The sequence below is a fragment of the Pseudopodoces humilis genome, chromosome 1, assembly GCF_049639895.1.
Source record: "Pseudopodoces humilis isolate 2021_Gansu_Grassland_sample_001 chromosome 1, ASM4963989v1, whole genome shotgun sequence".
Lineage (NCBI taxonomy): Eukaryota > Metazoa > Chordata > Aves > Passeriformes > Paridae > Pseudopodoces > Pseudopodoces humilis.
This window is the reverse complement of record NC_142200.1, coordinates 148,005,906-148,018,799: the sequence shown is the minus strand read 5'-3', so window position 1 is coordinate 148,018,799 and position 12,894 is coordinate 148,005,906. Positions and strand designations below refer to the sequence as shown.

General features: G+C 40.4%; 1 protein-coding gene across 5 annotated transcripts in view; it reads left to right on the top strand.

Moving 5' to 3' along the window:
• Window positions 1–12,894, top strand: part of CTDSPL (CTD small phosphatase like) — a 79,606-nt gene that overhangs the window by 37,267 nt on the left and 29,445 nt on the right. For all 5 annotated transcript variants that reach the window (XM_005527772.3, XM_005527776.3, XM_005527774.3 and 2 more), the window contains exon 2: window positions 8,251–8,405. In XM_005527772.3, coding sequence (XP_005527829.1) covers window positions 8,251–8,405 — 155 coding nt within the window. The remainder of the gene's footprint in view (window positions 1–8,250; window positions 8,406–12,894) is intronic.

The window sequence follows — 12,894 nt, the reverse complement described above, 5'->3', positions numbered from 1 at the left end:
GGACATCTGATCCGGTTGCTGTGTGTTACTGATAGTGTTAAACAAGCTTAAGTGCTGAATAAAATGGAAATAAAACAATCCTTTTTATTGTAAGCTGCTGCTAATATTTGGCAAACCCTCCTCAAGAGAAACCCTCTGCCATGGGTGCAGCAGCTCACAGAGCCTCAGTACTGCAGATTTTGCAGCTTTAAACTGCTGGATCTTTGCTGATCCAGCTTCACCAAACTATGACGTTACACCAACACTGCAAATACATCAAATTCTTTTTATCAGCAGAAAAGGCTGGGTTGCATTCACAGGCCACATCTGCTGGTGAACTTTGTGCAGTGTATTTTTTTTCTCTCTCTCTCTGTTTTACTAGAAGAAAGGTTTGTTTGTTGGCGGCTGCTCGGGGCGGGACAGGAATGTAATGCATGCACAGACTGCGCAGTATTTCCTGTTCAACTGCTGCTCCAGACCTCGGCGCTGGGAAAATATCCAGATCCAGCAGCTCCAACCTTGCTCAAACAGCAAAGAAACGCTGCAGAGTCCAAAATGCTTTGTTTTTCACCAAAAAAAACCTAATCATTTCTAAAGTGAACCATCATAGTGCGCCAGTGCTGTAAAAGTATCAGTCTGGGGCTGTTCCTCTGTAATATTTATCAGTTATTGGGCTAAGACAAAACCCTTGAATTGCTACAGGAGATGGCTCCATAATGCCACTGCAGAAAGTTCTGTTTATTTTGTGTCACAATACAGCCCCATAGCATTGCTTGCATACTTCAGTTAGCTTGGTTTTACCACCCAGTTACAAACCATGGCAATCCCGTGGCACTGCATCTACTTTCTCATTATTTGCTGGATTTTACTTTGCCCTTAAACTGGTTTGAAGCATCGCTTTTGCACTGCATGAATTTCGCTCCAGGAGTGAAAGATTTCAAGGCAAAAAGCTTGGAGCTGAATCACTTTTGCCAGCAAACCTGGCCTTGAGTGTAGTGTGAAACGAGCGTAGTGTAGTGTCAGATGAGTGTGTTATTTCTTTTAATTTTTCATCTTTTTTTTTTTCCCCCTGAAGTGGTTCTGGTCCTTTGTACATGTTTCAGACTATCAGGTGATGGAAGGGTGATTGTGGGGTGTGGCTACTTACTTATTTTATTTAATCATTTACTTATTTTTTTTTAAGCAGATGTATATTTTGAGCATGTGTGTTCACAGGCTGCTCTGGAACCTACGAAGTGCTACAAAAAAAAAAGCAATTACTAGGATAAGATTTTACTGTGAGCTGTGCATTAAAAATTGCTGTCTATCCCTGTAGCACCTCTTTTAGTGTGTTCAGTAGTTTTTCAGCCCTGTGTGAAAAGGAGGTGTGCACAGGTAAACCTTGGAAGATTGGGGCACATCCATCCTGGTTGCTCCAAGGAGAGCACAGGCAAGGCTGGATGGGCACATTCAGCTCTTCTTTAAGAACTAAGTCCAGGTATTTATGTCAAAGGCAAAGGTTTGACAGCTCCCTGGCTCCTCATCTGGGGGAGTTCCTGGAGGTGAGCATCTCCTGACTTCTCCTTTGTATTCTCATCCATCCTCTGTCCCAGCGGCTCTTTCGGTGGCAAGCAATGCAGGCACAAGAATGAAAGTGCTGCTTGTTAATTAGTTCCTTCCTGGATTACAGGAGCCCTACTTTTCAGTCCTTTGGAGATACAGATCTACACGTGCTGCTTCTTGGAATTGGAAGTGGTCTCGGTGTAGCCCTGTCAGCTTGTCAGGCACTGGAGCAGGGGAGGAGGTGGCCAAAGTCTGCTCTGTTTAATTTGGGCTTGAAGGTATTTTGCTCAGAACATGGTTCAGCAGGTTAATTGGGTTCTTAAAGCAGTATTTAACTTTTCAGCTTCGCTCTGAAATGTGGATGCCCCTGAAGCTGTGGATCTGCCTTCAGTCTTAGGGCTGAATAAATGCCAGAGTTGCTCTGACAGATGAATTTATTTTTACATGATCTTGCCTAGTAGCAGCTCTCCTCACTTGTGGAATACTGCAGAAGATGTTTAAATCATGGCCTAAATGAGAAGCTGACACATGTATGAAGGTTATACCATCATATATATGTGTCCAGCCAAACCACAGTGTGAAGGCTGAAGTACAGCAACAGCTTTAAGGTTTTGGAATTTGCCTTGAGATCCATCAGGTTCTTGTGCTGTTTTGAGCCTTTTCATGGTTTCTAATCCCTCCTTGTCATTTAAGAGGATTCTGTGTGCAGTTGGTGTTTTTAACATTTACTGGCTACGTTTCATGAAGCATCACAGCCCTTACAGAGACAGCAGTGGAGTTCTCAGTCGTGTCTTTTAAAAGTGACTTTGGAATTTCACTACCTTTGATCCTTAAAATATGAGCATCCAATAGCCAACAGCAGATATTTAATCTACCCAGATTTGAGGACTGATAAATAATTTATGCAGGGTGAAATAAGGTGGGGGGGGTCGTTTTAGCTTTAAGCTGCTGCAACAGAAACATTTCCAAAGCTTTGTTTGCTTTGGTAGAGTTCTTTTTCCTTCATACAGCTTTAGATGAATTGATGGATGAATTAGCATCCATCCTGATGATTTTTGTCCTAGGTACTATGTAAAGTTGTATTTCCAGAGGACTTTGGGATCTATGGAAGTGAAACTATAGTGCTCTGATATACACTGGATAGCTTCTGTTAGAATAAGTAGGTAGAAGGATAAATTACAGGAAAAGCAGTTCTGGTGTAGCTATTTCATCCTAGCATACAGGTGCAACTCGAAAATTTGTTCTCTAGAACATCATGGAATGATTTACTAAGAGTAATGCTCAGTTTTTTCCTAAAGTTCCCTAAAAGCTCCTAAATCATGTTGACTTTTTTTGCAGATCCAAGTGCACTGACCTAAAGAAATTATTTCAAAAATAAAAATGAGTTATTTTTCCCTCATGTCCCCACCTGCCTTACGTATTCAAGCATTTTTACTTGCCCATAATTATTTAATCAACTCCATCCTATTTCTTGGGAAATAGGTTGATGGAGAAGAAGAGTCAAATGTTTTGGAGAGATTTTTATTTCACTAAACTAGTCTGGGATCCCTCCCTTCAAAGTAATCATTCCAGTAGAAAACCTTACTTTTACTTAACGGTGCTGCTGGGGGGAGAAAGATTGCCAGTTTCAGTTGAAATTAAGGTAATTCTGGGGTATAACACTGAATTTAAGCATTTAGCTAATTTAGCTTGGGCTATACATGCTTGAAGGTTAAACCAGTTGTGGGTGGTTGGTCCAGGTATGTGACCGTGCTTTTATTGCTGGATTTGCTGCAAAGTTTACATGGGAGTTGAAACCTTTCAATGATAAACTGCAAATGGCATTTTAAAACCAAAGTTACAAGAGCATCACATGCAGATTTGGCACCAAGTGTTGTAAAACAATTTCTGTCCTGGTCACATCACAAAAGGAGCAGCTGTGTCAGCAAGTTGATGATATTCTACTTAACTGTTTCTATCTTGAGACGTGTGGGATATAAAATTTCATTTTTCTGAGAAGATCAGATACAGCGTCTTAAGAAGTTGGAGAAATGAGACATTTCTAATCGTGTATGGATTTCAAAACTGCTTCCTTTGAAGAAAGGCTTTGTTTAATATCACTTAATTCTGACTCTCCTCTTCCCATCCTGTGTTATAAACAAACTTACGGTGAGAGCTCACCATACCCACATGTTCATTTTATTGCATTTTGCGAGTTCATCTGTTAGCAGGGAAGTCTCCTCATTCCCCAGCTGATGTTATTTCCAGGAGAGCGGGATATTGCTTTCATTTAATTAGGAAAAGTTCAGCGTTAATTAGCTCACTCCTGGCTGCAGAGGGGTGGGACTGGAGCCTTCCAGTCACCCAAGGTGGCTGCACAAGAACCTGCTTTTGTAATTTCTCACCACTACAGCAAAATCTGATGGGGGAAGCCCTCAACTAAACTTTTGTAGAGTACAGTGCACAAGAGGAAAATCTTTTTCTTGGCTGTGTGACTTGTGCTGCTGCTGGAAGTGTCCTGGGGGTAGAGCAGCACAACCCTTCTGCCTCCAGAACCCTCTATCTACAACCCCTTCTGCTTCCTCTTTCCTTGGTGTGAAAGGAGCCTGGAGAAGATGCTGTAAATTACTTCTATTAGCACCTCTTGTATTAATTTCTGTTATAACATTTGAGTTATTATATCTGTGTGTGTTAATACTTGTTGCTTGTTGTGGCCTTTTTTTCCCTGTTCTCTTGTAAACCACCCATTATAGCTCCATACCTCCCATTTAAGCTTATGTGATTGCAGTAATTTATTTTAAAACTTGCCTTTATCTTTCCTTGAGCCCCTCCCCAGCCTCAGCAGTTCTGTGGGTTTGTTAAGACTTGCCAGAAGACTTCCATAAGCACAGCTCTGGGACTGTGGATTCCAGACAATTCAGGGATTAACACATCCTCAGACAGTGGGTGGCACAGGGGTCGTGGGCACTGAGGCTTGTTCTTAGAGATGGCAGCTGGAAATTACAGGTGAGACCCTAAACTGGGGGCAGTCTGCAGCAGAGTTACTTCCCTTCTAGACAGCAAGAGCTGTGCTCCTGTTTCTGACCCTGGCTGTAAACAGTGTTTTATAAATTCAGGTAGTTTGACCAAGTGCTTCACTGATGGTTCCTGCAGCCCACCAGGAGACCCCTGGTGAACTCTGCTCTTCAGTGTGGCCCTAAACCATGTGGAAAAGGAAATAAACCTGTGGAAAAGGAAGTAAAGTGATCAAAATTAGTGAGGGAAGAGGTGATGTATTTGTTGGTGCATGTAAATAGATGTATGTGCATCTGTATATAGATTTAAAACTTAACTGTGAAAAGTTGTAGGAAGGCAGCATGACTTTGAATGACTGGCCTTTAAAATAGCAGATGTAATTAAATGTAGATACATGTGACATTTTCTGCATGGGAAGATATAAGAATTCTTGATTTATATTTGCAGTGATGCCTGAAATCCCTACTAATGAAGAGATCTTGGTGTTGTAATCAGATCTGAAAAATCACATTAGCCCAATGCTCACTTGTTGTAAACCTCAAGTAAGATATTAGGAATTATTAGAAAGGCAAGAGAGCAGAGCATTGCGTGGGTGTATAAAGTCATGGTGGAATTTCTTCCTTTTATCCTGGATGTAGTGTGTGCTTCCAGTCCCTCTCTTCCTGCTTCAAAAATACAAATCAGGGACTGCAGAAAGGTAAGAAACAAGGATGCTTGGAGATCTGAAGCAGTTGAACTCTTGGCTGACCTGTGGATCTTCCTGCCATATGATACTTTGGGCTCTAGGAGTTGCTCTAGGATCAAAAAGTGATGGGGCAAAGCCATGGAGGAGGAATTTGAGGATTATTGCACACACACATTTGGCGTGTTCAGGTGAGGAGGTCCTTAAACTGCACTTGGAGTGAACCTGGAGTGGTGGGAGGGGAAAGCATCTCTCCAGCCTCACCCTGATCCTTCCTCAACCCTCCTGCAGACACCTGCTGCTCTCAGGCTTCTCTGCTTTCACAGATAACATATTTTCACTTTGTGGGGTTGTTCTGCCTGGGCTTTTTTGGGACACAGTGTCGATGTGTTCCATGTGCAGGGTTTGAGATGTGAAACGTCACTGAAGTGTCCTCGGCACTGAGTGTGTCTGGGGAGGGTGTAGGAAATCAGCTCCAAAAACTGAGGTTGTAACTTCTAACAGATGGAGGGAGGAGAAAAGAAAATCTTAATTTTTTTTTTTTTTTAATTTTTTTTTTTTAAATTCCATATGCTGGGTGCTGCTCAGACTTGCAGTTTGGATAACTCCATTTACCCTTCCATTATTGTTAGTACCTAGTCTCACCTATGAGCTTTCAAGGAATGCCAGGTTTTGTCCTCAGTAGTTCTTTTTCTCTTAAAAATTTGCTGCCATCCAGAATGCCTAAATTTGTGTTGGTAATTCAACATCAGTGCTCCTTTGCACCTTTATAGTTGTTATATTTGTGCTGTCACTGCTCCAAGGAGAGCAAATCCAGCAAACAGCACATGGACTGCAGGTGGCTCAGGGTAACTAAAGGAAGGAGGAACTATTTTCCATGATGCACAGCACTGTCAGAGTTGCTAAAAAATGAGATATGGCTGCAAACATTTTCTGTGTGTGCAGTACTTGTATTTTAACGTAGTACAGCACATAAAGCCACCTGAGAATTTCTGTTCTGTACTGCATCCGAAGTTATCCCTTATTAAGTCACTGTAAAGCCTCTGTAATAGTTTATTACAGAAAATCCTGTTAAAATGACATCTAAATTAGTGTAAAGACCTGTTTAAAAGAGCAGTGTGTTATGAATGGCAGAATTGTCAAGACTAAAAACCAACATGAAGGATTATTTTTCTGAGTAAAATGTTTCAATAAGTGAAAGGGAGTGGCCAGATTTCAAATGTATGGTTGGATCCAAGTATTCTTAGAAGGTTTGGACTAACTGGTATTTTTTGTCTAGAGATTTTTGAATGTTTATTTAGACAACTTACTGTCTCTTTCTGTAGTAAGTAGAAACCATACAAGTATTAGTTCTGGAGTGGTTTTGGTGTTCCCATTGATCCGTTGTGCAGCTGAGGCTGTGAGTTAGGAATTTAAGCACCCTGCTGTAATTGATACCTGCATTCAAATTAGATCATTTGCCCTCATATTTTTAAGTAGAGGCTGAAAACAAACCAGAAATGATTAGCAAGGTTTCTTTGGCAGTAGCTGTAGGCAGCAGGACACACAGCATTGTTCTTCCCATTCTAATTTCAGCATATTTCAATTTTTAATGTCGGAAAGGCGTTCTCCTTGCCAGGATTATATTGCAACTGACTTGCTTGTGGTTGCAATATCATTTCTTCTGAGTGCTTTGAAAATGTCCTTCCCAACTGCCCAGGAATGCTTTGGGGATTTCTAAAGCTGTGTTGTTGCAAACAGAATATGACATTTTGAGAATTAGGTCTTTTACTGTACCTTGTAGCAGTGGTGGCCAGAGTTCCTCATGTGTTTTCTGTTTAACTGGAGTATTGATAAAGTGGTGCTGGATTGGTTTCAGTTTGCAGATGTCTTTTAAAGTAATGAAACACTTCCTTAAGCACACAAATCTCTGCACAGTTCTGACTTTATCCTGTTATTGGAGCGCTTTTTAAATTGGTGAAAGTCTATAAAACCTGTTTAGTTTTTGATATTGGTACACTTTGCTCTTAATAGCAATTAGTAACTGAACCTGGGCAGTGCTCACTGCCTTAAAGTGGAAAAGTATTTTGGTAAATATGGAAATCATGGGACTTACTAAGAATTTCACTTACCCTCTAACTTTGAAATGATTGGGGTTTAGTTTCCTATACAAAGTAGGAAAGAAATACTTCTAAATAAATATTATCTACAAGTATGATAATAGATCATTAAAATATTTGGTGAACAAATGAAGCATTACTTAAAACATTCTGAAACTTTTCTCCAGCCCTTTTATTTTATTCTTTTTTATTTTAATGTGTGTTCAGGAGTTTTTTCCTTAGGGGAACTCCTAGATGTTTTACATGCATTTCTTTTCTCTAAACTGTTGCTTGTAACTACAGTTTCCATTCTTTAAAAATGCTACACTTGCTTTCATTCAGCTGTATGTAATTTTTTTACCACTTTAGGGTTTTTGGTTTTTTTTATCCTGGTAGACCAATAAGAAAGTCAAGGCCAGGGCTTCTGTTTCTTTAGTAGTATAAATAGTATATTCCTGCAGCCTCTGTGTTGTGTCTTCTGTGCTCCAGCAAATAGAACAGACAGCAAGAGAGGAAACTCAGAAACATCTCACAGCTTTCCTTGACCCTTGCAGGACTTCTGAATGTTCCACACAGGGTTGTGTAGATGTGCAGAAACACTACAGTAGGCATTTAGTGCGTCTCTGGTTTTTAAATCTCTTCAGCTTCCTCAGTCCCGACACAAATTTTAGCAGCCAGTTATTTTGTGTAATTACAGTATCCACCTTGGATGATACTGGGAAAGCTCTGTGTGTTGTCTCAGTGTGATTATGCAGTTCCAGGATGTCACTGCATGAGTCTGGCAAGGGAAAAAATGTGTTAAAAAAGAAGAAAAGGGGTCTCAGTATGCTGGAAAATCTCAGTAGTCTTAAGACTTGATAAAGATTTCTGGATATAAAAACCCTACACCTTCAATTCAGTTGTTGTAATCTGGAAACCCAGATCTGTAGCACGTGAACTTATTTTTCTGCTGTGTTTGTTGTTTTTTTTCCCCAGTGTCCCAATGTAATATCAGCTTGAAGAAGCAGAGGAGTCGAAGTATCTTTAGCACCTTATTCTGCTGCTTTCGTGACTACAATGTCGAGCCACCATCTACCAACAGCACCAGTGCTCTGCCTCCTTTGGTGGAGGAGAATGGAGGACTTCAGAAGGTCAGGATTTTGTCTTATTTTGCTGTCATGTGGGTGTTTTGTAAGCAAGGCTTAATTCTGCTTCCAAAGGTTTGTCCTTACAAATTTTCCGCGTGGGGAACAGCTGTGAGTTACAGGAAAAAAAAAATTACTGGTTTGATGGTGGATTGCTAATACTGACTATTCATCTGTAATATAAAATTAATATTTCTGTTATGGGTGTTGGCACTCTACATTTCATAAGCAACCAACATTTAAAACCTGACTAAGATACTAAAAAAAAATGGAGACTTCTCATAAAATTTCAGCTGCTGAGTTGTCCACAACTTTGGTTCCCTTTCCTGGTTCCAGGAAGGTTAAAATGTGTCCCACTGGAGCGTAGTGGAACCTTCTGAGCATGACTTCAAAGGGTTTTCAGTGACATAAAAACAAATTAAAAAAAAAATATTATTTAGACTTTTTTTTTTAAGCAGTTCACTTACATTCAATACATGCTGAGTCCAGGGATAACAGCTTTTGGCCATTTTTCCAGATTATTAAGTTTGGCTTAATGAGTTAAATGGATGGAGATATTAGATGCAAATACAGATAGAATACAATCTGTGCAACAAATTTGTATGTTCTTTATAAAGATAACACTGAGAGCATTTGTGTTATGAATTGAAGAATTTCAGTCCAATATGACAAACATAGGAATGCCAAATTTTCCACACAGTTTCCAGGACTCTGAGATTGCAAATACTGGTGAACCCATGGTGGAGAATAATGGCAGAAATGGAAATGTCTCCATGGGTTTTTTTACCCTTCTGCTTTCTGCACAATTTTTCATGTCTAGTGCAGCTGATTCCTTTCTTCCCTTCTCCAGTCCATTTTATTCTGGTTTGAATTTTGCTGGTTGTGTTTGAATTCTGAAAAGCTCAGGAGAAAGAGCAAGGAACTGTTTGATGGGAGAGAGGGAAGGAGAGCAGATGAAAGTGATGGGAGATTTCGAGTAGGTGTGGAAGTGAAGTCTGAGCTATAACAGTTCCTGCTGAAACTGCTCTCACAGAGGTAAAATGCACTGAAAATCCTGCCAAGGGGAGGGACTGTACATGTATTTTTAGACTTCTTCTGCTAGCCAAGGTACATTTGGAGTGAAAGGAGGGAAATCTAGCCTGGATGTGCTGAAGGGAAAGCTGAGGAGCGTGTAGCATGTATGCACACGTTCATCTGAGGAAAAAACGGGATGGGAAGCTACTAAAATTTCCTTTCCATTATGCTGCGGAATGGAAAGGAGGCAGAAGTGAGGCTACTGGCAAAATTACAGCTGACAGAAAATGGGACTTCAGTACAAACTAAAACATAAAACCAGGTTTGTTTTTTCTGTAGAAAAACGTGAGTTACAATGGTCTGGAGTCAGTAGTGTCCAGATTGCATTTTACAAAGCAGTTACTTTCTAAATATATCTTATGCCTTGAGAGATTGCATGTGTGTCCACACAAGTTCTCATCCTCACTCTGTGCTGCCTCAGTGAGCAGTTCTGGGGTTGTGCAATACTTGTACACAAGACCAGGCCATAAATCACAGCATTCCTAAAACTACCAGATCAAAACTTGCAAGATTTAAAAAAATTCAAAGAATATATTGAAGAGAATCTAATTAAAGAGTGTTCTCTTCAACTGAATGAAAAGCACTCAGATATTCATATCTTTTTAGAAGAATTCAGTATATCTAAACTTTTAGGTGGTTCTTGAGGTTAAAAAGGTCTGTGACATTGCTCTTTTAAATGCAGTGTTAAAGATTAATAAACTCTATATGTGTTTATACTGGTTTTTTTTGAGTGCTAACACAGTATAAGTAGAAAAATCTTCTAAGGAAATAAAACCAGCATTGAAGAGTTGAATATGTTTGAATATTGTTACACTGTCAGACTAGTGATTTTTACCAGGGGAGCTGTTTCAGAGCTGTGGAGGCTGCTTGAATTTGGTGGAGTTTACATTGAGCATTTGTCTAGATTCAGAAATAAGTAAGGTGGGGGAAACAACAGTGGGCCTTGGATTCTAAATTGGTGAAATAAAATGTCCAGGAGTGACAAAATTGCCTCCCAGGAAAGAAAATAAAACCTGACAACCCACTGCTTAAATTCCTCTGCTGTTTCATTAAAGCTCTTTTTTTGCATTAGTTTCACTGCCAGGTAGGAATTGCTTCAATTCTGTTAAGCTGCTGCTCAGATTGTCACTTAGTTAAATCTGCTCTCTCTTTTATGCTTTACTAATTATTTTTCACAGCACTTTTCACTTCTGGCTGGGCCCAGTCAGTTCATGTGTTGTGACCCTTTCCTTAAAAATGGACAAGGAAAATTGCACAATAATGTCAAGCAGTTACCACTAGAAATGAGTATAAAATGGCTTGGATGTACTTCTCTTATGTCTTTGCTGTTCAGTGGAGTCAGTACATGAAAACTGGTGATAAAGACTTCAGAGGAAGGAAAGGAATGAGGGAAGCTTCTGCTGGCTTCACTAGAATTCAGTGTTTTGTGTTGCTTCTGGCACATTCTGAAGCTGATGTGATAAGCCAACTTCCTTCTAATTAGGAATCTTGATTTTTGTAAATGCTGACCTGTTCAAAAGGAGGGAAAGCGGGGGAGGGTATTTTATGAAGTAGTTGAAAACACAGCACTGAAATTCAGAGTAATTGTGATGTGTGAGACAATTCTTGTTACTATTATTTGGCTTTAGTAGAAAAAAAATGAAATCAGTGCTTCAGATTAATCAGTACTTCATGATGTGACTTGATGGTGCTTGACACATCAAGTGTTCTGTCACTTCTTCATGGGATTGGAAGAAACACCAAACTGAGTGTGGTTTTGATTAAACAGTTATTTTCAGTGCTGAATTCTATTCTGTAAGTGGGGGGGAGAAAAAAGCCCAAAAACTTCTTTAAAGTATTGAGTTCACTTTTAAACCTTCTACTCACAGAGCAGCTGCTTGTCCAAGTGTGACTCTAATACTGGTAATGAATGGTCCATTCTGTCTCTAAAGTTCCAATACAACATTTTTTTCAATAATAACTTGTATTTACTGAAACTGTGGCATATTTGTTTTCCTTCAAATGCAGCAGCTATTCAGCACAGCAGAAGATGCATTGTAAGATGTGATATCTGTGACAATGGGTATATCAGCCTGCCTGCAGCTCGGATGCTGAGCCAGATGTGCCACTGGGAGCACAAAATATTCAGCCTCATGAACTCTTCCGTAATTTTTTCCTACCTCCTCAGCAGCAGGCAGCTCCCCAACACCTTCCAGCCACTTTTTTTCTTTTCTTTAGAGTGTTGGGAGAGAGAATTGTATTTTGTTCTCTTCAGGATAAATTAAAATCTCAATTTTCATTCTTCAGTTAGCAACTTGACCCAATTTTTGTATTTTCTGGATGTAAGTTTTTTCTTCTGGTAAGTTTGTTACCTGACTTTTGAGGTGTTTGTGGATACAGATTTGATTCATTCAGGCATGAAGGGGCATCCAGATAAAGGTGAGAAAAGCAAGGTACAAACTCTTTTTTTCCCTTTGCTTTCAGTTGTGCTGGGTGAGGGAGCCCTGACAAGTCTGTGGGCACCTTGCCATTTCACTCCTAACCCACTTCCACTGGAGTCATCCTGGCTTTTGTTTCACAGCGAGATCCAGACCAGGCAGATGGCTCCAGATGATGAGATGAAGCATGAATGAGGAAAAGGATTCTCATACTTGCTGGGTTAGAGGAGAAGCTCTTGATCCTCAGTTAACAGGAAAGAAGACAGAATTAGGAGGAGGGTTTTTCTGGGGGCAGCAGCTGCTCCCTCTGCTTTTCCTGTCACTGAATTTCCACCTCACTCCAAAAGCTTCCTTCTCCCCATGCATGATGCCATCATCTCCCAGGTGATGCTGGGAAGCTGTGCAGATGCCCTGTGGTCGTGTCTCCAGCACTCTTCTCTGCTTCAGGGATCTCTATTTATACCACAGCACAGGGAAAGGGATCTTCTGTCTGTCCCACATGAATATGGCCCAGCAAAATGAGGAAAACAGCTTGTAGGGAGCAGTTCTTGAGGACAAGAGGAATCTGCTTCATGCTGGAGACCTGGAGGTGCAGCAGGAGTGTGGGCTCTGGGATGAGGACATCATTAATGACAGGCTTTCTGAGCAGACATGGAAATCGCTCTCCATTGTGGAGGAAGACAGTTGAGATTGATGTAAAACATTGTGCTTTTTCTCCTGCTTAACCTTTGCTGATTGGAGCAAGAAAATTCCACAAGTTTGGCTTTGTTGGTCACCATCAAGATGTGGTATGGAAAGTGTGTTTAGAAAACAAGATCTCCTCTCCACACCTGTGCTTGGTTCCTCTCTTTGCCCACTCCTTCTGACCCTCTTTGCCTCCCAAAAAGTCTTCTTTATTAAGAGACAGCTTGAGAGTTTGTCAAATCACTCAAGTGTCAAATAATAACTGTACTACTGCTTTTAAAGAACCTGTCATGGTCTAGAGCAACCTTGGTACTAAAGAA